The following is a 23,039-nucleotide window of genomic DNA, read 5'->3' on the forward strand; positions in this document are numbered from 1 at the left end:
AGCCATCTTCACATTTCACTGACAAAGAAAGAATCACAGCCCGTAAGTTTTACTTACCGTTCTTTCGCTTTATACTGTTCCATCCATGCTTTTTTTAATGGTGAAAATCTTTAAAAATTTCTTTATTTTAAAGTTACTTTTTCAAAATATCTATGAATATGTACATGGGAGCAAATGTACCTACATACTTTAATCATTGGAAAAAGTTGTTGTTTTACGTATATATTTTAAATACCTACCTACATACATAATAAAACATTTATATGGTACTTACTAATTTTTTTATTTACCGAGTTATATATCTTTCGATGTGTAAACTGATATGTGTGTATTAACATGTCTTTTTGGAAATAGAAGAAGGGGAAGTGTAGGACAGACACTTGCCAAAAATAATGATAAAACTATTTAGTTTAGTTTTTAAAATAATCCCGTTGCTTAAACCTAATTCACGCTGTGGAAACTCTAAAATTCAGATGAAAATCAAATATAAAAATTGAAGGCAATCGCAACGTAATATGATTAAAAATTGACATTCTTATGCTAATTTAATATTTTTGAATGAAAAAAAAATTATTCTAAATTAACATCAACCAGGGGCCAAATTGCGGTCAAAAGCCCGGAATTGAGAGAGACGAAATTATCTTTGTAAAAAAAAATTATTGCGCAAATGATAATGTGGACTTTCGTGAGTTCTGTAGATTAGAAAATATTTCCAAAAGCATGACTTTATTGGTATTCGAGTGAGCTTTCGTGCAAGTGTGTGGGGCTTTAGATGAATAAAATTGGTTGTCCAGTAAAGTAAACGAGTCAGTGAGTCTCGGTATATTCACGCGTAACAATGTCCACATTCAGTGAAGCAGTCCCGCGGGATGAGATCTACGAGAAAGCCAAGTATATGGGCTTAGAAGATTTCAATCGTTTCGGAAGTACAGCAGATACGTCCATTGCCAAGAAATGGACCAAGAGGACTTACTTCCTTCCAGCACTGTATGAGAGATTTAGGGAGGAAGTAGAGAATTTTGAAGTGCGTCCTGATGATGTGTGGGTGGTTACGTTCCCAAAGTGTGGCACAACCTGGACACAGGAGATGGTTTGGCAGATTTGCAATGATTTGGACTATGCTAAAGGACGCTCAACATATCTCAATGCGAGATTTCCTTTCTTTGAGTAAGTTCATTGACTCCATAATTTTATATAAATAGTATAAAAAATGCTAATTTATTCATGAAAATTTTTGGATTATCTCTTTAACCGAGAGTAACCCCAAAAGATTATAATAAAGAAATTTCGAAAGCTCATTCTATGAATGAGAATATAGAAAAAAAAATATCTCAGCATTATTTGGTATTTGTATTGTATTCTTTCAAGATTGGGATGTTTGGTTCCGGATGAGGCATCTTTCGATAGCCTTAAAATTGTTGCTGACATGCCTTCACCACGGTTCATCAAGAGTCACCTTCCCGCACCACTCTTACCCAAGCAAATCTGGACTGTGAAACCGAAGATCATCTATGTTGCAAGGAATGCAAAAGATGTTTTAGTATCCTTCCATCATCACTACCGAAATCTTCAGGACTATCACAGGAATATTAATGATTTTGCTGAAATTTTCATGAAGGATTTAGGTAAATATTTTCTTTTTACATTCAATTAAAAATGTTTGCGAATAAAATCGCGGTCTCTTGATTTAAAAAAAAATGTTATAACGATCGTTAAAGAATCATTAAATTGCAGGTGTACGAAAATGTTGAGCGTGTAATGAAAGATTAAAATTTAATACCTTTCAGAACATAAAAACCTTCAACAGAATAGTATTTGACTTTTTTTTAAAATTGAAACTACTAGTATAAACAAAGAAAAAATTGTAATTACCTAATTAATTAAAAAGTTTAGGGTACAGTCGGTAAGGTTTCAAGGCTCTTAGTCGTAATAATGAGTATGAAATTGAGGTTGTTTAGTCGTCGTAATGTTCTAGTTTTTAAATGAGATATAGAACTTTAAATACGTTTAATTCTTTTACTTAATGAAAATTCAGTACACCTACAGCTTAAAATAATCCAAAAATTCACTGAAGTATTATTTCTTGTAGTAAATTTTTTTTTAGATAAGTTATCTTCAATTGCTATCAAACCTAATAATTTTTCTGATGCTATTCCTTTCATCTATTTATTTTGAAGTGTAATTTGTTTCTATCTGTGTTGAAAAAAAAATTTTTGAATTAAAAAATATTAAAGTATAAATTATTAACATAACATTAAATCTTAATAAAAAATCAAATTTAAATTTAATAAAATGTCAGATAAGAATCATAAAGAATTATGGTAAATTGTATAATTAAATCTTTTTTTTTACAGTGATCTATGCTCCTTTTGATACCCACGTCATTGATTTCTGGCACATGAGACATGAGGAAAATATTCTTTTCCTCACATTTGAGGATATGAAGAGAAATCATCCGGTTGTGATTGAGAAAACAGCCAAATTCCTCGGAAAATCCCTAACTGAAGAACAAACTATTGAACTTGCTGACCATCTTACATTTGATAAAATGTCCAGTAAGTTTTAATTTTTAAAAGTTTTCTGCTGTTTATATTTTTAAAAAAATCACAATACTTGATTTTTTTCACAGAAAATGAATCAGTTGATCTCCTTCTTGAAATTAAGGATATGCGTGAGTCAATGAACATCAGGAAGCTTGATGAGGATTTTGCATTCGTTAGAAAGGGAAAAGTTGGCTCTTTCCGGGACGATATGACCCCCGAAATGATTCAGCAATTCAATGAGTGGCTACAGAAGCGTCTGACTGATCTCAAAGTTGGTCCTGAACTCTGGAAAATTTTTCTTCTACAGGATAAGTCTAAAAAATAATTTTCCTTTTATATACTCTCTGTTTGACCGCTCAAACTAAAAAAAACTTTGGATGAATGTCAAGTGTTTAAGTGCAATAAAGATGATAATGTCGGATGCAATAGAATTAGAACAGATGACGTTTTATTGGATAAACCTTGACATACATAAGATTGTGAAGTTTAGTCTAAAATCTCTTCAAGTCATAAACAAATATTCTATAGAAGGAGTGTATTCATTACAGTTTATGTGTAATCTTATAGATAGATCACAACCAACGAATTTTTATGTTTTATGCAAGATTTTGGAAAATATACAACACTTAATTTAAATAGAAAAAAAAAGCATAATGATGACGTCATTGTATGCATTTTAAAGCAAATTTTTGCTGCTCAGTCGTAAATGGAATATTCTTTTTCTTGTTTTTTTCTTTATTTTTACAAGATTTCGCAGGTCCCTAATAATTCCAAAAATAAGGAGTTTTTCTATATAAAACGAATAAACTTTTTTTCTTTCATTACTTTTAACATGGCATGAACAGAATTATATATCAACTAGTCAACCCGAGCCCCCAATCACGTGTTAGCAAACTCCATTTTAAGCTATAAAAGGGGGGCGTATATTAGTAGAGGGGATGAATAATACGGTACCCCGAAAAATTCTAAAGGCTCCAACAGATGGACGAGAAATTCCTCGTGCGGTGCGGCGCGGCGAGGATTTCGTGGCCCATCGTCGCTTCGGATTGGTCGAAAAACGTTCTCGCACGGTGCGGTGAGAGTGTGTGAGCCATCTCTCGCTTCTGATTGGCCGAAAACCTCGCCGCACCGCACCGCACGAGGAATTTCTCGTCCATCTGTTGGAGCCTTAAAAATAAAAAAATCCCGTTATCTGACCCTTCAGCAGGTAGAAAATGGGAAAAAATCATTTTTTCTGTGGGGGCGCTATAAAGGGGGGTTGGGGCGGAATCCCATATAGCGCTTGCAACTCGTATTGACCCCCTCTACCCCCATACCAAATTTCATCCAGATCGGCCCAGCGGTTTAGGAGGAGTTCATGTGCCACAGACAAACAAACATTTCAGCTTTATATATTAAGATGAATAAACTCGTTTAGAACTTATTAAAAAAAATATCATTCATTGACCAACTTTTCATCTCCACTGAATTGAAAAATTATAATCAATCAAGTAAATAGCTTTGTTGATTTATTTCCCAAACAATGAGTTGACAAAACTTCTCTAGGAGAACGTACGTGATATTTTTGGTGCAATGAATAAGCACTAAATTGAATATTTCAATTGATCATGACATTGTTAGCAGTATATGACACAGATAGATAAATACGAGCCCTATCTTACATTTTCATTCGACTGTTAGAAACATGAAATGATTTTATATTCCTCATGAGTAATAACTAATATCTATACGCATTCCCATGCTGGCGTATGGAAAAGAAAAAATTTAAACTTGTAAAAGTTTTTTCTTGATCTCAGGGACAGCCGAAAAAAGACACGTAAGACATGTTCTTAAGAAAAAATGTCTGAAAACATTGTGAAATAATCATGGCGATTTTATAGTTGTAATGAAATCTTAATGGCTATTAAGAGTATAAAGTTAAAAAAAAAAATATGAGCTTAATCTAAAGAGGAATAAGGTTTGATTAATCTGAACGTTTTTGCTTGAATTTTCTCAGAGAAAAAAATTTCATGAATTTCCACAAAAAATGAAAACTCCAACCTTTCACACAAATTAATGGTAATGAACTAGAAAAGTTGTGTTGTTACTGAGACGGGCTGCAGTTGTGATTTAGGCTCGACCACGAAGATGTCGATTATTTGTGAGACTTTTCAAGGGGATAGTGAGAAAGCCAGTTATGCAGGTGTTGAAGAATTTGTAATGGCAAAGAATTCTTCACTTGAGGACATTCCACAGACAGCAAATTGGTCAAAAGATGTGTCGTATTTTTTGCCTATCTTTTACTACGATATTGCTGATAGAATTTTGAATTTTGAAGTTCGTCCTGATGATGTGTGGGTGATAACCTTCCCAAAATGTGGTACAACCTGGGCACAGGAGATGGTGTGGCAAATTTGCAATAATATCGACTTTGAAAAACCCAAGGAGGAATCCTTATATATACGATTTCCATATCTTGAGTAAAAATCTATGATCTTTGACATGCATAAAAAGAAAATTAATTTGAAAAATTACTTTTACAGAGTTGGATGTATCATGTCACGAAAAGTTCCCATGCCTGATGTTATTTCCATTTTAAATGAAAAGGGTTCACCTAGATTTATAAAATCTCACCTACCGGCACCTCTACTACCCAAGCAACTATGGACTGTTCGTCCTAAGATCATTTATGTGTCGAGAAATCCAAAAGACGCTGCTATTTCGTTTTATCATCACTACAGGAATATCCAACACTCTCGCGTGAGTCTCCAAGACTTTCTGGAATTGTACATAAGCGGACACATTATTTATGGACCCTATCATGATCATGTCTTTGATTTTTGGCGCATGAGACATGAGAAAAATATCCTTTTTCTCACATTTGAGGACATGAAAAAGGATAATCCGAGTGTTATTGAGAAAACAGCGAGATTCTTTGGGAAATCCTTCAACAGAGATCAAATTCTGGAACTTGCAGATTACCTTTCTTTCTCAAAATTTTCTCGTAAGTGTCAAATCTTTTTCTCCTTCCTTTAAAATTAATATAGAAGTTTTTCTTTTTAGAAAATCGTTCGATAAACAAAGAGGACACTATCAATAAACTCCAGAATATATTTCAACGGAAAAAACCAGACGATGATTTTCGTTTTATTAGAAAGGGAGAAGTGGGATCATACAAGAAAGAAATGTCCAAGGATATGATTGAAGCATTTGACAAATGGTCTTATAATGAAGTAGAAAAAGCACATCTTAGTTCGGAAATTCATTCAATTTTATTTCAAAATTAATATATAAAATTATGTTAATTCATGAATTTTATACATAAATAGTTAAAAAAAACAACATGAAAGTTTCTTTAATACAAAATTGGAAAATATGTCTTTATATCAGATAAAAAATATAAATTATTTTACCTTGTGAAATATTAACGATGAATTTTATATGTATAATAAACTGTTATTTTTAGCTATAATTCTTTCAAGAAAAGTATACCACAGCTTCTGTGTCCAGTCTATAATTCAATGTCATCTCATCGGGCTCAAACTTGGTGTGAGCTAGTTATGTTTGTATATTTTTCTATTTCACGGCACAATCAACTTTCTAAGAGTTATATAAGTTGATTAGAAATTGTGAAGGCAGAAGAAATTAATTTTTATGCTACTGATTGTCTTATCAACATGTCCATAAATCAATTTTAGCAGACAAACTGATAAAACAGTTAATAATTTTACATCCAGCTACACACTTATGTACCTTAGAGTTTTATTGATTTATTTTCTTGCCAAGGTAAAATGCACTCAAATTGACTTACAAATGAGGCAAAAATCTACTATAAAATTCCTAATAAACATATCTTTTTCTTTTGTTGCACTGAAGCTCAATAATTTATTCAATGAATATAGATTCCCTATTGGAGACCTTCACTGGAGATCAAATTAATATTTAAAAAAAAACAAAATATTTTGCTTTAGTGAATTTGCAAAATGTAGCAAAATATGTATATCAGTAAAATCCAGGTCAAAAGTTAAAGAAAAAAAACAAAGCTTAGAAAATATTCTAGTTACTATATTTGTGAACTCTTCTATCAAAGTACAGGTAAATAATAGATTAAAAGTTGATTGTGTTATCTACAACCTCTATGAACGATCCTTAGCAAAGTTTAGTTTCTATTCAACTTTTGCTACTACTGGTAATATTTTTATTCTCCCCCGCCTTAAGAAATGTCGATTGTTTGCGAAAAAGTTCCTCAATCGGATATTGTTAAAAAATCCGCGTATTATGGCGTAGAAAACTACGTACTGGTGAAGAGAAGTGAAAGACCAAAAGATATTGAAATAGCAAAAAAATGGTGTATGGAGCCGTGCTATATGCCCTCTTTCTACGAAGAAATTGCCCAACGAATTGAGAACTTTGAGGTGCGTCCTGATGATGTTTGGGTGGTAACGTATGCAAAATGCGGGACAACGTGGACGCAGGAGATGGTGTGGCAGATTTGCAATGATTTGGACTATGAGACTGCAAAAAATGTAGCTCTTATCGAACGTTTTCCATTCATTGAGTGAGTTTTTCCTCTAAAAAAAATATTCCTTTCAATTGAAATTTATTGAAAATTTATTAAATTTTGATTTGAATTAGATTTGGAAGTATTCTTGCGCGAGATTTGGAATTAACGGATGAAGTGAGTCGAGCTGAAAAAATGCCTTCACCGCGAATGATTAAAACTCACCTACCTGCTCACCTTCTACCACGGCAAATTTGGACAGTTCGCCCAAAAATTATCTACGTTGCGCGGAATACAAAGGACACCGCGATATCCTTCTACCATCACTACCGAAACATCCATCGCTTTGTTGGTACCTTTGATGACTTCATGGAAGCTTTCTTGCAAGATAAAATAATTTTTTCGCCCTTCCACACACATATAATTGATTTTTGGCGCATGAGACACGAGGAAAATATCCTCTTTCTCACCTACGAGGACATGAAGCGTGATCATCCAAGTGTGATTGAGAAAACAGCCAAATTCCTCGGGAAATCTTTGAATGAAGATCAAATTCTTGAACTTGCTGATCATCTGTCCTTTGCAAAGTTCTCCAAAAATCCTTCTGTTAATTTTGAGAAAATTCTCAAAAAAATAGATACACTCTATGGTGCCGAGAGACCCGACGAGGATTATAATTTTGTACGTAAAGGCGTAATGGGGGGCTTTAGGGGAGAAATGAGTCCCGAACTCATTGAGAGATTTAACAAATGGACAAAGAATGAGGTCCAGAAGTGGAATTGTGACACAGAAATAGAGAAAATATTATTGTTTTCCACTAAATAAGTTTTCTTCTTAATCCACAATGATAAAGACAACTGTGGATGACGCGATACTATTTTCTTCCATTATAATGATAAGGTTTGTGGAGACATAATGTGTAATTAGGGCATTTATCTGATAAAACAATAGACATTTTATTTCCATTTGTCTCTATTAATACTTATGTACATTATTTTCTCACTATTGTATTACAAATATTTGCCGTAAGATCAAACTTCTTGGGTAGAGAATAAAATGATATGGAAAGAAATTTTTTTGCTAAAAAAAATGGCGGGAAAATGCAAAGTAAAAGTGTTGCGATGGAATAATGGTGAATTATCCAATTTCCGCAAAATTACAAAGTATATAACTTCCTCCCAATGCTTGTGGGACTCCTCGAATATCGTCTGAGCATTATAATCACCCACCAGACTCTCACAATAATTTCCAGCAGCAACCGCCCTGGCAAAAAGGAACCCCCAACAGTGAAAAGAGGCAAGAGAATATGAATGGTAGCTAATTTTGTATATTTATGCGTAGCTTGGAAGCGAGAGTCGTTGAAATGGAAATTGAATGACATTCACAAGTGCGAGTGTCTTTCCTGCCTGAAGGGCATAGATTGACTTACCCCGGCTTTTCTTACCCGCTGACTTTCGTTGGGGAAAACTGCGTATATGTTACACCCCCTTATGTATGTGCGTGGAAGGTATGGGAGCTGGAAAAATTGGAATGAAGACATAGAAAAATTGTTCGTGTGTGCACTTTTTGGTGCGAATTTAATGAATAAGGTCCCCCCCCATGCCTACGTCGTGGAAATATATAAATTTGATTACATTTTTATGGGCTCCACACATAAAATTAACATACAATTCTTCCCCAAAAAGCATTCAACTCTCTCGCCCTCACTTTTTTTAGCATATTATGTAGGTATACATAGCACAAAACCCTCTTCAAAATTCCCCGAGAAACATTTGTGCTTTGTTGGAGAATTTCTCTCTCCAAGAATACTTTTATTCCGTCTCACAGGGGTGGGATGTTTATTGTTATTTGCCGCAATCCACCCCATTCCCTCAATCTAATTTCTACCCCAAATTCGTGGTTCAACCATTCTTCATCGCAAAAAGATGCTGCCTTCTTTGGAAAATTAGCACCGTATATTCCGGAGGAGATGGGCAATTTAGAGACTCTGCATTGGACGATTATCAAGTCAATTGGATGGTTTTATCTTTATATCTTCAGCTCCATTCAAGAATCATTTTTTTCCTTATCAAACCTTAAGATCGAGTCAATGTTTAAGACTAAAACACACCCAAAGAATGATTTTCCCGCCAGAAATAAATTTCCAGAAATTTAATTTAGTCAGATTTTGAGGAAGTTTTTGAGAAAAAAGGGAGATGGGGTAGTTTTGAAATTTACAGTGAGTGCAACAAACGACATATGAGATGTAAGAAAGTCCTACTGCTTGCTCTCTTTCATAAAAGTAATCAAGATTTTTTTTTGAATTATGTAAAAGTTTTAAAGCTGAGAAGAAGTCTATGCACTGTTGTTCATTAACCATTGCATATAGGATTCTATGTCTAAATCTTGGTCTAAATTCAGATAAGTGTTTAAAAAAGTTTTTTTCTTTGGAAAATTATACTGTTTTTAAAGATTCCAAATTACCATTAAATTATATGTAAAATTAATGAAAATCGATATAATTAATTTAAGTGAATTTTCAATTAATGGCAAAATACAAACAAAATCCTTTATCGATTAAATTCCGTATATGATTCAATTGATGTTCCAGTGCAATTGACACAAGTAGCATGCTCCTATCTGATGGCACATAGCCACAAGCATGTGTTATAGATACACCATGAGGTGCTAAAGAATTTTCCAATTGCTATATGGAATAGTTTTGTAATTCACATGGGAAATAGCCGCAAATGAGGAGTGTTTGGACAGTTGATTGGGAATCAACATCAATATCGAATCACATATGAGAAGTTTTAGTCCTAAACTCTATAGACTGTATAATACCAATGTGCTTTTCAGTGACTCATGGGAAGGGGCAGGGAGAAGGGACCAATTGTCACCGAAAATTCCAACACTCACCTCTATGGATGTTCGCGCTTGAAATTAAATTAAATGCCCACCCAGTGGTTGGTAGAGGTCATAAATAATGCAAACAGCGGAATTTTGGTGTATTTCCCGAACAGGGGTTTACTTTTCGCATGCTAGCACTGCAAATGGAGACGCCTGGTGGGTTTTGTCCGCACAAGAGGAAATGAAGGACATATTTCACATTCCTGGGATGGCCCTTCTTGTTTCACCACGATTTCCCATGTTTTCATCCCCCAAACACACACCCCCGCGCGCACACGGAAAGGGTGTGAAGCAGCCGGTACACATCTTTGAGGGGGGAGTGCAAGAAATTTGCACAAAACAAAAAAGCTATTCCGATGAATGTGCAAATTTTCCATCTGCGAACCCCAAGGAAAAAAATCTCCATTTGAGAGAAAATTGCTCACACCACACTTTTTTTCCGTGGGATTTTTCATTTGACTTTCCCCACACCCCCACACTATCGGTAGTTGTTCCTTTTTAATGGAAAATAAAACCGCATCTCACCCGTAGACAGATTTTTTTTCTTTCTTCCTGACTGCGTTTAGTAATTGCAGCATTCTGCTGCTCTATGCTGAAAATAGGGAAATGTAGAGAAAAGAAAAATTCAGGTGAATTTTCCTTTTTCCGCATATTTCTTAATTTTTTAGCTGTGTTTCTTTCAGACACAGCTTTTGTGTACCGAGCAAAATCGAAAGTCGTCAGATCGGGCTCAAACTTGGGATGAGCACGAATTAGAGTCCCCACATTCCAAAAAACGTATGCGCCAAAAAAATTTTTTTCCGGCCGTCCGGCCGTCCGTCCGGCCGTCCGTCCGCCGTGGTTCAACCCTAAATTGCAAGAGAACGGTAATAGATAGAGACTTGCGGTAAACGGCAAAGTTTAAAAGTCGACTGGAAGACGTCCGATTATGATGTCAAATTTTACCCCCCACCCCCGCGTCCGCCATTTTGGATAACCTCAAAATTTTGTTTTCGCTATATCTCAGCCCCTGTAATAGCTAAAAATCTGAAATTTTTATATGTTGTAGGGGCCATCAAGAGCTTTCCAACGATGCTTCATTTTCGAAAATCGGTCAAGCCGTTTAGTCAATATGGCCGCCACAATTTTTCATCGAAAATCGACCATAACTCGAAAACGGCTTGACCGATTTTGATCAACCCGGGGTCAAATGAAAGATCTCAACAAACCCTACAACTCTCTAGAACATCCGAAGTTTCAAAAGTGACCGCTAGGGGGCCAAAAATCAAAAACAAAATTTTCGATTAGTTTTCGATGAATATCTCGAAAACGACGACATAAATTTTTTTCATTTTTTGATATGTTGTAGCTGACCATATTATCTAACTTCATGCCAAAAATGAAGAAAATTTATGGATCCGTTCTCGAGATATAGCCTTCCAAAGTTGGCATGTCATATCTCGGGTTCTACAAGTCCGATCTTGATCAACTCAAGCGCAAATGAAAGGTTTCGAGAAACCCTACAAATGTCTAGAGCATTGCAACTTCGAAAAATGACCGCAAGAGGCGCTAAAATCGAAAACAAAGTTTTCGAAAATTTCGAACTCGAATTTTTCGAAAATGGCGACATAAATTTTTTTCAGTTTTCGATATGTTATAGCTGACTTCGAGACCTTTAAAACAAAAAAAAATTTATGAAAATCTATGGATCCGTTCTCGAGATATAGCCTTCTAAAGATTTCTTAGGGTATGACTTTTCTACTTTTCCCGACTTTGCGCGTATTTAAATTAATTTGCGTTCTAGTTTGCTCTCACAAAATTGGTACACTGAAAGAAACACAGCTCCCGTAAGCTTGGTCAGCTTACCAGTACATTTTTGTCTGTATTCTTCCTTTTGCAAAATGAATGTTAAAATGATGGCTTTTAGCTGTGTTTCTTTCAGACACAGCTTTTGTGTACCGAGCAAAATCGAAAGTCGTCAGATCGGGCTCAAACTTGGGATGAGTACGAATTAGGGTCCCCACATTCCAAAAAACGTATGCGCCAAAAAAAAAATTTTCCGGCCGGCCGGCCGTCCGGCCGTCCGGCCGGAGTACAACGCTAATTTGCGAGAGAACGGTAATAGATAGAGACTTGCGGTAAACGGCAAAGTTTAAATATCGACTGGAAGACGTCCGATTATGAGGTCAAATCCACCCCCCCACCCCCCCGTCCGCCATTTTGAATAACCTCAAAATTTTGTTTTCGCTATATCTCAGCCGCTATTATAGCTAGAAGGCTGAAATTTTGATATGTTGTAGGGGCCATCAAGAGCTTTCCAACGATACCTCATTTTCGAAAATCGGTCAAGCGGTTTAGTCAATATGGCCGCCACAATTTTTCATCGAAAATCGACCATAACTCGAAAACGGCTTGACCGATTTTGATCAACCCGGGCTCAAATGAAAGATCTCAACAAACCCTACAACTCTTTAGAACATCCGAAGTTTCAAAAGGACCGCTAGGGGGCCAAAAATCAAAAACAAAATTTTCGATGAGTTTTCGATGAATATCTCGAAAACAACGACATAAATTTTTTTCATTTTTTGATATGTTGTAGCTGACCATATTATCTAGCTTCATGCCAAAAATGAAGAAAATCTATGGATCCGTTCTCGAGATATAGCCTTCCAAAGTTGGCATGTCATATCTCGGGTTCTACAAGTCCGATCTTGATCAACTCAAGCGCAAATGAAAGGTTTCGAGAAACCCTACAAATGTCTAGAACATTGCAACTTCGAGAAATGACCGCAAGAGGCGCTAAAGTCAAAAACAAAGTTTTCGAAAATTTCGAACTCGAATTTTTCGAAAATGGCGACATAAATTTTTTTCATTTTTCGATATGTTATAGCTGACTTCAAGACCTTTCAAACAAAAAAAAATTTATGAAAATCTATGGATCCGTTCTCGAGATATGGCCTTCTAAAGATTTATTAGCGTATGACTTTTCTACTTTTCCCGACTTTGCGCGTATTTAAATTAATTCGCAATCCAGTTTGCTCTCACAAAATTGGTACACTGAAAGAAACACAGCTCTCGTAAGCTTGGTCAGCTTACCAGTACATTTTTGTTTCGTAATTCAAAGCACTTTTAATGAATAGCCTGAAAAACTCAACTTTAGGGAAGGATGGATCACCATATGATTTAGCTTTCTTCTTATTGCAAAATTGAAGAAAGAATCACAGCTAAAAGGAATGAATTTTTCAGTGGATAAAGACACTTCACCTGAATCTTCCCTAAAAGGGAAAAGTCAGTTCTTCTGGGAAGTTTCAGTAACTCTCAAGCTTCAAACTAAAGCTCTTTTGCTTATTGAGACTTAAAATTACATAATACCAAATAGGCAGAAGAAATTTATTATTTATTTATTTTTAATACAAAGCATTACAAAATGATAAAAAAAATCAACTTTTTTTTTATGATTACCCTTCTAAGTATAATTTTTGGAAATATAATTTTGACAAATTCTTTTTGTTATTTTTCGTTGAGGAAAAATATTTCCTTAAGCTCAGGTTCACAATTTAACCTTTTCATTTCACTTTCGGTCCATTTATCAAATCTTTCAATGAGTTCATCACTCATTTCGTCCCTAAATCCACCGCAATCTCCTCGTCTGACGAATTTATAATTTTGGTCTTTCATTTTAATATTCACGGCCTTCTCGAGTCCTTTCAGGAGACCCTCCAAATTCACCGAAGGATTCTTTGAGAATTTTGAAAAGGACAGATGATCAGCTAGTTGATGAATTTGATCTTCGGTATAGTTTTTTCCAAAGAATTTCATCATACGTCGAATAACAGTTGGGAGGTCCTTCTTCATGTCTTCGTACGTTAAGAAAAGAATATTCTCCTCATTTCTCATGTGCCAGAAATCAAGAATATGTGGATGATAAGGGGAATACATTAGCTTATCATCCAAGAAGGTATCCATGAAATCCTCAAAGCCTCCTTTGTAGTAATGAATATTAACGTGATGATGGTAGAAGGAAACAGCTGCATCCTTTGCATTCCTTGCAACATAGACAATCTTTGGCTTAACTGTCCACAATTCAGTTGGCAAGAGATGAGCTGGAAGATGGGATTTTATAAATCTCGGTGATGGATTGTTCTCCACCTTTGCAATGTTATCCTCATTTGGCCAATCTCGCGATAGCATATGACCAATTCTGCAAAAAATACGTCGCAAAAAATCTTTAAGATTACCTCCAAATCTCCCCCATATTTGGTGAACTTACTCAAGAAAAGGAAATCTCTCAACAAGACTAATTTTTGCTGAACCCTCATAATCGAGATTGTTGCATATCAACCATATCATTTCTTGTGTCCATGTAGTGCCACACTTTGGATACGACACAATCCACACATCGTCTGGTCTCACAGGAAAATCTACAATTCTCTGGGCAGCTTCTTCAAAGTACACAGGCATAAAGCATGGAGCCATGCACCATTTTGCAGCAACAGCAATATCCTTCGGTCTTTCAATTCTCTCAACGAAAATATGATCCTCAACACCCTCAAAGGCTGCTTTTCTTACAATCTCCGATGGTGGAGCTTTCTTACAAATCACCGACATTATCAACGTCCAACAATCACGAATTTCCACTTTACACTGACATAGAGTAAAGGTTTATTGGTATGTTCCGCTAAATATGAATCTGACCTTAACTAATACTAAACATATGAATGAAAAAAAATCTATTGCGCGTAGTTATGCTTGTGAATGTGAGAGATTTTTATGTATTTTCAGTTTACAAACACAAATTATATATTAATATCTCTACAAGCAACGTCTATATAAAATGAGAGAGGGAGAGAGAAATCTAAATTTATTTTCATTTTGTAGAGAATATCAACATACACATATAACGTTGAACTCACATTGATAGGTAAAAAAGATTATGTGCACTGAACGTTGAGAACTTAAGTCAAACATTGTTAATAAATTAAGATTTAAATAATTTATTTAAAGCAGATTTAGTACTTTTTTGTTAGAAATGACTTAAATCTGAATAGATCTAAACTCTAAAACAGCACACTGAAGCCAAATCTAATTATTGTTACATGAATAGTCCTTAAGTTCTAAAACTTTTAGGATTTAAATACATACATACATACATATATATTCATGATATGTTTAGTCAACTCCTTGCATAGCGTGCTAAAAGTTACATTGAAAGCTCATCTAAGGCACAATAATCCATTTAATTTGCATCACTGCACATATTCTCAGTTGCTAATTTTGAATAGCAACACACCTCAATCTCAAATCTATATACAAACTTTCATACCCAGCCCATGGATAGTTTGTCACCCTCGTATCATATTAAAATCACTACCTTCGCGCGCGTTGTGGGGTATTGCAAGCAAAATTAATTTTCACCAGCGCGACGACAAATTGTGCATAAGATACGTTTAAGGTGCATTTGTATGGTGCACCTGTTGTGAATGAGAATTTCTCCGAGGAAAGTAGCTGCAGCAGCAGCTGTTCCCACGTAGTAGAGGAAAAAGGTGAAATAGAGATCTTTAAAGCGTAAATGTAGCTTCCTGCTGTGATACTCAATATTCCCATCGAGACGATCCATTGAGCGATTGAGGTGAACAATTTCCCGTGGAGCAATATCCCGCCAGTAGGTGGTGAGTCCTGCCTCATTGATGTGTCTCAGAACACGGTTGAAGGGTGCCACGTAGGGGGAATGCTTCTGAAATATGTATGAAGCAATTGAATGGAAAATACATTCTTCCATAAGATGTAGCAATGGTTGTGTCCCATCGGCATTGGCCACATAGAGAACTCTTGGATCAACATTGAAGCCATACACGGCAAACCCATTGAGATCCTCAGGTTCCATATGCCTAGCATGTTCAGGACGAAGTTCTGACTCTATAAACTTTTTTTTCAGGAAGTACTCGTCGTATCTAAAATTAAATCGAACTAATTACTTTCAAAACTCTTCTTTAAATATTGATTAATTCCTCATGTTACCCATGATCAACTGTATTGATAAGATCCATAACTCCTTCGGGAATTAATACGGACCATTTGCTGGCATTTAGTTCAGCAACAGTGTCGATGTTCTTATTGAAGCCAGGCCACACAAGAAAAGCCGTAACAATGCTCTGGAGGCGATTAATGAAGAAGAAGGAAAGAAAGAGAGCACTCACAACTAGGATACTCTCAGTTCTTGTACCCATAAACCGCGGTAAGGGACTTAGAGCTGTTATCCGGATAACATTGAAGGCAAGTCCAAGGGGATCTCTTTGGATGCTTACCACAAGAACAGCCCAAACAGCAACCATGGAGGCTAAATAGAGAACAGTAGGTAAGCTTAGAAGTGGCTCAAGGATGGCTTCGACAATAGATCGTTGTGAAGCATGGGGGACAACAACGCAAAGGCTATTCACCTGAAAAAAGGAGAATAAACTATATATATATGTATAGGTATAGTCTCCAAAATAAGCATTTCTTTAATTTTTCTTACACGGAGTGGATAGAGCCACGAAACTTTGGCTTCTTGGTGACTTCTCTCAAAGAGAATCCTTAGATTAAAATTAAAATCCGCTTTATCTGTTAGGACATCATTGACGGTTCTGAAGAAAATGTCCGGACTAAAACCAGGTGCCATAATTCTGTAGGTGCTATTTATCGATGCAACAAGAGTATCCAATAGATGCCCATCGAAGCCAAACACATGATCCCCAATTACCATTGATCGCGGGAAAACTCCATATTGAGATAATCTAAATTCGTATCCATTCAAATTTTTTAATTTATCCTGAAAAACTTCCTCAAGCCTTGCTTTAGCTGGTAGGATGATTATCGGATTGTTCAATGAGAATTTATTGTGCAGCAAAAAAGAAGAATTTGGTAGCAATAGAGCCATCTTGGGCATATTTTCCTCACTAAATATCTCCAATACTCTCGTGTTGTCCTCATAAGATGTTGTGAAGGAAACAACAAGGACATTTGTGCGTGTTACATCCCACAGGAAGGATTCCTTTATGCTATGGACAATTTTCTTCACCCATGATTCTCTATATTTGTCCAGGAGAATAATGATAAATTCCATTTTTCGCGAAGTTTTCCTACCATGTGGCATTCCACTGAAAAGTACTCTAAAGTGGTCACACCAACCCATGGTGAGAAAATCATCAATAAAATCCATACAGAGGGTTGTTGAATTTTTTTGGCAGCAGTTGGCTACCACCACGGTATCACTTTGTTTAATTTTCCACCCCATAAAGGTTTCCTCATGTTCCCTGTGAACCATGAGATTATTTTCAGTCGCACCAATGACCATAATACAGTAACTAAAGCCCAAGAAAATTCCCACAAATTTTAGGAAAATCCCACACAAATGCCACACCATAATTTTCAATAAATTCTTCGCTCATGAAACTCAAGGAATTCAGGTGAAATCCAAAAGAAGACTGCCCCAGACCTTTAGGGTAGTTTGATGAATCCTCAATCCTTTATAACAATTCTTGCTGAATCATTTCCATTGAATTATACAATAAATATCTATATGAAATAAATGTTTGAGAGGTGAAACACCTGGCTATGTTTATTTCCTTTAATTGTTATTCATTAAGCAAGTAGGAAATCTAAAAATTGTCCTTGATTTTCCACGGAAAGACTCGAGTTAACATCAACAATAGTGTGGACAAGAAAATTGTTCACTAAATTGGAATAATTTGAAGCAAATTATGTGGAAATTGATAAGACTGTGTCGAAGAAGATGGGCAGAAGAAAATGAGATAATTTACACATTAAACGTGCTCTATGGGAACTCTATCTTAGAGCAAAACTCTGAGCAAAGCTTTATTATAGTACATATATGATTTTATTTTTACTGCTGTAAGAAAGGCTACAACCACACCCTATTTGATCTTTTTCTTAAACATTTAATGAAAAGAAAAATAAATTTTCTTTCTTTAATGTCAACACAAATTTTTCCTTAAGAGCTTTTATTCTACATATTTTAGGATTAAAAATATATCAGGTAGATTAGGTCATCTGATAGATCAGAGAGATAGAAGAATATTTCGTAGTCTTCTTAAATAAATGTCTAAAAATGTCTAAAAAGTTCTTTTTTAATTTTTGATGAATAATCTTTCCCAATGCCGTATAATGTTGCGGAAAATGCAATAAAATTGTATTATTTAATTTAATTTAAAACACGCTGATGAAAATAGAGGAGCATCCTAAACTTGATTATATTCTTCCTCAATTACCTAAATTACTACACGATGCTGGAATCTTTCAGTGTTTTCCCCTTTACTTCCTTTCGCGCGCAATCTTTGTCGGGAAAACAATAAAATTGACGAGTGGAAATTATTGAGGGAAAATTTTTGGTGAAATAAATGATTTATTGGGTCATAAAATCTTCCTCGAGAGACTCATAAATTTTCAAGCATAGTCCCCATAGCCAAGAATCCTTCTACCGTGGCTTTTCCTGCCATCTTCAAGAAGCGATAAAATGCGTTAGTGGTGTCACAAGTAAAGTGGATTACCTTTTGCTTTAGACTCTTTAGAAGGGTGGTGGGTTATTTAAATAAGGTATGAGCTGTCTACGTAATTAATTTCCTTGTCCGCCCATACTGGTATAATGGGGGACTCCTTCAGTACCGCCCAAATGAGCACCTCGCGTAGAGGATCTCAAGAAGGAGTACGACACTTGACAACACCCAACCCGCAAGGATGATGGGAAGAGTCGTTTTCAGGTGCCCATAAGTCACCATTACTTCGTTGTGCATTGCTTGAAGCTCTTCGGGATCAACAATGCTATGCTCAACCAACAACTTGTGGCGCTCCATCAGAAGCCAATGATTGTACATCCCAGCCTCGAAATACCAACGCAGGAGGTTGTTGATGTGCGACAAATATGGTGAATTCCGGGGAAATGGGAAAATAGCTGGGGAATGGATGAGACATTCATTCATAATGTGATAGATTGGATGCCCATTTGCATCCATATTAGCCACGGAATCCACAAAATTTTGTACTTTGAAGACATCCAACGCAAAGATAATTTCATTTCGAATATTTTGACGTCGAACAATCCATGGGTTGAGTGGAGATTCCTATTGCAGTGAAAAAATCCTATTTGAACAACTTCTTAAAGAATAGGTAATGTAACAGTTTTGTCAAAAATTAAATTTTACCTGTATTTTCAATGTAATCTCCAAAGGTAACTCATTCTCCATTCCTTTTAGAAATGATGCCATTCCCGGTAGAACAAGAATGGGAAGTTTCATCCTTTTCAATTCATCAAGAGAATTTATTTGTGCTGGGTGGTGTGGTTTAACAATTTCTGCAATTAGGAGTGATTGAAGGGTACTAATTATAAAGAAAGACGCCACAAAGGCAGCACCCACGATGAGCCTTTCGGAGAAAAAGGGAAATCGCCGTGGGATAACAGAGAGGAACACAACGCGCAACAGGAGCCACAGAGAATCGCCAAAGGATATTCTAGGGCGTTGCGTGTAGAACCACAAGATGGCTGTGATGAACATAAAGGCGATGTATAGGAGATAGGATCCCTTACCGCAATGATTGATTAGATCAATAAAGTCTGGATTATCAGGTTTATAGGGCACAAGGCAGCACATCCTGTGAAGAGCCACTGGGGTTGTCCAAGTGAGGAACTTCTGTTTCATATATTCCGGATGGAGGAATTGAAAGTTAAAGTTGAAATCAGCTCTCTGCATAACAAGGATTGTCCCAACTGCAGCGAAGGGATTCTCCCTGTTTGTTGGTTTAATTGTAATTAATCTGTATGTGGCATTGAGATATCCCATTGTCTCATCCAAGATGTTACCCACAACACCCCTTAAGCGACCATCAATTATCTGCTCGTGTGGATAAATATCAATTTCAGCTATTGCAAGGCGATGCCCCATCAAATTCCTAGCTTTAGGTGGAAAAATCTCACTCAATGCCAATGATGAGCTATTTAGAATATTAAATTTATCCTCATATGGATTATATGTTTGCAGGTGCATCCCATTGCTTGTGGGCAGCATAAAAGCAACATGAATTAAACGAATGCTGCTGAGATACTTGAGCAATTCTCTTGAATTATTAAAATTCTCATTCGATGTTTCATTGCTTGTATGATGACTTGCAATGAAAATTCTTACTTCCGGATTCCAAAATGGAATGTAAGGAATCCTTCTCATATTAAAACGTAATTTATCCTGCTAAAAAAAATAAAAGTAAAAACAATATTCTTCAATAATTTCCTTGAAATTTAAGAAAAACTGTAGATACTCACATCATTAGGATCGATGAAAATCAGGAAATATTTAAATTTAAAATTTTTCCATTTATCTTGGGTGAACATGCCGTTGACATCGGTAAAAATTCTTCCTCTAACCACATAACCATCCACCAAATCACGAATAATATCACGAGCCCTTTCAACTTGGTTGCACATGTTGAAAATAGCGATATCATCGGTAATGTGCATCCTGTTGATGAATTTGCCAATTTCACCAGCAAGCGGATGCTCAGGAATTACACCATCAACGATAGCGCCTTCCAATCCATATGATGCAACTCCCGGGAAAAGCCACAAAATTCCAAACATGGCAAACACTACTTTTATTCCCCAGAATACAGACAAACCACCAAATATTGCAGCAACATAAACCATTCTAATGCGGTGATGATTTTGAGACTTTTAAAGCGAAGTGTGGACTCAATGGTACATATTAACATTTAAAAATCAGAAATAAGCTCTTTTATACAGGATTTGTTGGTAGATCAAAATGTTAATTACTGATGAAGAAATTGATTAAATTCACAGTACAGTGTTGAAAATGTTAGAGCACAGACGGGAAATTAGATCTTACCTTGTCTTTGAATTAATTTAATTTTTAAATGAGTTTAGTCACTGATACTTGGATAAATACATTATTCGCAGAACAAAATAAAGAAGCTTAATTAGAAAGTATAAGAAATTGCTAAATATAAAATAAAAACACAGATTCAAATGCTTCATGCATTGGAAGAGACTTAAAAAAATAAAAGTGACGTCATTCTTTACATTTTTAACACTTGTTGGAAGATCGAGGTTTCTAACCTCAAAAGTTTGACCTTAATTTTCTCTAAAAAGAAAAGATTTTTCCAAGTTTTCTTTCGACGATCTTGAAGTAATGAAACTTCCCTATACACAGATGTAGAATTTATCAGGGAATATAAAAAGGATTTTAATTCTGAGGGCTATTGAAAATAGTCGAATGGCCACCTTGGCAAGCAAGATTCTCCAAGGGTTAAACAAATTGATGAAAATGAAAAGTGTTATTGGCGATTTTACCTCAACTCACCTTAATTATTATTTAAGTGGAATAAGTAGATTCAGTATGATTTTATCGCCATGTATTAGCCCAGTATCCCCTATAAATTCAACGATTTCTACATTGGATACAACATCAGCACAACGTATTAATATTTCCTCCATATGATGCATTTCTCATGGGACTTTCTCTGCAGCAAATTGCCCTCCAATTTGGCATTAATTGCTTGCCAATTACGGTGTTACAAATTAAAACGAAATTGCACATTTGATATGACTCTTGTCCACTTTATTTCCACTTTAAGCAATTTCACGATTCACAGGAGATTGAGCAGTCTGATATACATACATATATATAAAAATGAATATTCCAATATAAACACACACACTCACGCACCACAATACTACTAGTCGTGCGTGAGCTTCAGACGTACGGCAACACGACGGCATCGCCACATAAGTTGACTCTCAACGAGACTGAAGCACATGGCCACGAGTACTAGGCCTAGCATAATGTAGGCACAGCACGCGGCCAGTTGAAGATCGGGTCCATGTAGTGTGTGCCGGGGCACAAGATCACCAAACCCAATCGTTGAGAGGGTTACAAAGCAGAAGTATGCCCCATCGACGAGGCTCCAATTTTCCCATAGGGAAAAGACAATCGTACCGAGGGCGATGTAGCTGGCCAGGATTGTGAGTACAAGCAGGAGGGGCACTTGCGGTGACGGGGGCACCACATCGGATTCATTGAGAGGCGTCTGGGGTGTTGCAAGGCCACTACCGTCTCCTGCTAAGCGACTACCAGTTGCTCTTGAGCAACTAATGAGAGGTACACGCGATGGCGTATCATGAGCACAGCTGAAATTAAGGAAAAAAATAAAGAAAACTCTAAAAACTCTTTTGGAAAAATCTCTTAAAACTTTTCCTATATATGGCCTAAGAAAAAATAGAGAATCTACAACAGTCCTAACTTTTATTTATTTTATAGACATTTCAATAAGTCTTCAACTTTAGCATTCTCTTAATTTTTTCCGTTAGGGTGAAATATGTATCATAAATCATCGGGGGAAAACTCTGGGGAAATTTTCCTCTACCCTGTGTGAAAACAAACTTTCCATTTGAGAAATTAGTATAGCAAAAAAAAATGAGTATTCCCTCCCTCCGCAAAAGTGAGATTTTGATAATAAATTTCTCACTGCCCAAAATGTCCGTAATCATAAAAATTCACGAGAGTAATTTATGGTGAATTACTTTGACCTTCTTTTGGAGGATGTTAATCGATAATTAACGCTTCTTCTTGTACGATATAAGACGAAATGATGCTGGAGAAGGAATGGGAATTCCCGGATAAAGAAGCTAAATGCGGTTAGAGCTAAAGGGAGGTTTGAGGGTTGGTGGAATAAATTCCATCACATAGCAAAGATTTTTGGTGGAAGAGACATAAAATCTCTCTTTGAGCAATTTGCACGCGGGAAATTAAGACTTAAACACACACTAAATTACCACTCGGTGGTCCATTAATTTCAACCCAAAACGCGAGAGTATTTTCGCCTGTGGGTGTATTAATCAAAAATCCCCACCATACGCGAAGGGTTGTGCGGTACGGCAAGAAATCCAGCGGGAGTCACTCCACATTGCTGGCGTTCATAACACTTCCTGGCACCTGTCACTTCACAGAAATTAATGCTTCCCCGCATCCACCAATCAACCCCTTTTTCCCGCGGACTTGGCATCATGGGAGACACCATCTCATACACCTTTCTTGTAGGTACGTCTATGTTCTACCCCTTCCATGAATGATGAGCTGTTTCAAAAA

General features: G+C 36.0%; 7 protein-coding genes across 8 annotated transcripts in view; 4 read left to right on the forward strand and 3 right to left on the reverse strand.

Annotated features, from left to right (window-relative positions):
* The window catches only part of LOC129796090 (zinc finger protein 431-like), a 382,644-nt gene that overhangs the window by 162,331 nt on the left and 197,274 nt on the right, over nucleotides 1–23,039 (forward strand). The window lies entirely within an intron of this gene.
* The window catches only part of LOC129796188 (luciferin sulfotransferase-like), a 220,233-nt gene continuing 197,274 nt past the window's right edge, over nucleotides 81–23,039 (forward strand). The window contains exons 1-4 of one of the 2 annotated variants that reach the window (XR_008751186.1): nucleotides 81–1,167; nucleotides 1,369–1,625; nucleotides 2,355–2,555; nucleotides 2,630–3,210. Coding sequence is in view for 1 of the 2 variants with exons in the window: in XM_055837964.1 (XP_055693939.1) it covers nucleotides 839–1,167; nucleotides 1,369–1,625; nucleotides 2,355–2,555; nucleotides 2,630–2,868 (1,026 nt within the window). In the remaining variant the exon portion in view is untranslated. Of the gene's footprint in view, nucleotides 1,168–1,368; nucleotides 1,626–2,354; nucleotides 2,556–2,629; nucleotides 3,315–23,039 lie in introns of those variants that run through there. The other variant, XM_055837964.1, reaches the window with a different exon arrangement.
* On the forward strand, nucleotides 3,536–6,660 carry LOC129796192 (luciferin sulfotransferase-like). The gene is made up of 3 exons (XM_055837969.1): nucleotides 3,536–5,002; nucleotides 5,066–5,526; nucleotides 5,586–6,660. Exons 1-3 carry the CDS (start codon nucleotides 4,671–4,673, stop codon nucleotides 5,807–5,809), a joined length of 1,017 nt encoding a protein of 338 aa, XP_055693944.1. The 5' UTR covers nucleotides 3,536–4,670; the 3' UTR covers nucleotides 5,810–6,660.
* Nucleotides 6,689–8,095, forward strand: LOC129796212 (sulfotransferase 1 family member D1-like). Its single transcript, XM_055837996.1, has 2 exons — nucleotides 6,689–7,080; nucleotides 7,158–8,095. The coding sequence occupies exons 1-2, from the start codon at nucleotides 6,743–6,745 to the stop codon at nucleotides 7,846–7,848; spliced, it is 1,029 nt and encodes a 342-aa protein (XP_055693971.1). The 5' UTR covers nucleotides 6,689–6,742; the 3' UTR covers nucleotides 7,849–8,095.
* Nucleotides 13,268–14,539, reverse strand: LOC129796186 (luciferin sulfotransferase-like). Its single transcript, XM_055837962.1, has 2 exons — nucleotides 14,162–14,539; nucleotides 13,268–14,092 (listed from the first exon to the last, which is right to left on the reverse strand). The coding sequence occupies exons 1-2, from the start codon at nucleotides 14,497–14,499 to the stop codon at nucleotides 13,402–13,404; spliced, it is 1,029 nt and encodes a 342-aa protein (XP_055693937.1). The 5' UTR covers nucleotides 14,500–14,539; the 3' UTR covers nucleotides 13,268–13,401.
* Nucleotides 18,546–20,515, reverse strand: LOC129794508 (uncharacterized). Its single transcript, XM_055835260.1, has 3 exons — nucleotides 20,303–20,515; nucleotides 19,089–19,775; nucleotides 18,546–19,007 (listed from the first exon to the last, which is right to left on the reverse strand). Exons 1-3 carry the CDS (start codon nucleotides 20,513–20,515, stop codon nucleotides 18,546–18,548), a joined length of 1,362 nt encoding a protein of 453 aa, XP_055691235.1.
* Nucleotides 21,487–23,039, reverse strand: part of LOC129796108 (uncharacterized) — a 38,699-nt gene continuing 37,146 nt past the window's right edge. The window contains exon 8 of the mRNA XM_055837836.1: nucleotides 21,487–22,081. Coding sequence (XP_055693811.1) covers nucleotides 21,631–22,081 — 451 coding nt within the window. The 3' untranslated portion in view covers nucleotides 21,487–21,630. The remainder of the gene's footprint in view (nucleotides 22,082–23,039) is intronic.

Source organism: Lutzomyia longipalpis, chromosome 4 (genome assembly GCF_024334085.1).
Source record: "Lutzomyia longipalpis isolate SR_M1_2022 chromosome 4, ASM2433408v1".
Classification (NCBI taxonomy): domain Eukaryota; kingdom Metazoa; phylum Arthropoda; class Insecta; order Diptera; family Psychodidae; genus Lutzomyia; species Lutzomyia longipalpis.

Coding starts and splice junctions, on each gene's coding strand:
- LOC129796186 (XM_055837962.1), bottom strand. CDS start 14,499: ATGTCGGTGATTTGTAAGAAAGCTCCACCATCGGAGATTGTAAGAAAA. Junction 14,093..14,161: donor GAGAGATTTCCTTTTCTTGA/GTAAGTTCACCA, acceptor TATTTTTTGCAG/AATTGGTCATATGCTATCGC.
- LOC129796212 (XM_055837996.1), top strand. CDS start 6,743: ATGTCGATTGTTTGCGAAAAAGTTCCTCAATCGGATATTGTTAAAAAA. Junction 7,081..7,157: donor GAACGTTTTCCATTCATTGA/GTGAGTTTTTCC, acceptor GATTTGAATTAG/ATTTGGAAGTATTCTTGCGC.
- LOC129796192 (XM_055837969.1), top strand. CDS start 4,671: ATGTCGATTATTTGTGAGACTTTTCAAGGGGATAGTGAGAAAGCCAGT. Junction 5,003..5,065: donor ATACGATTTCCATATCTTGA/GTAAAAATCTAT, acceptor TTACTTTTACAG/AGTTGGATGTATCATGTCAC. Junction 5,527..5,585: donor TTCTTTCTCAAAATTTTCTC/GTAAGTGTCAAA, acceptor TTTTCTTTTTAG/AAAATCGTTCGATAAACAAA.
- LOC129794508 (XM_055835260.1), bottom strand. CDS start 20,515: ATGTTTGGAATTTTGTGGCTTTTCCCGGGAGTTGCATCATATGGATTG. Junction 19,776..20,302: donor ATTTGGTGGATGGTTATGTG/GTTAGAGGAAGA, acceptor CCACACGAGCAG/ATAATTGATGGTCGCTTAAG. Junction 19,008..19,088: donor AGATTACATTGAAAATACAG/GTAAAATTTAAT, acceptor TCACTGCAATAG/GAATCTCCACTCAACCCATG.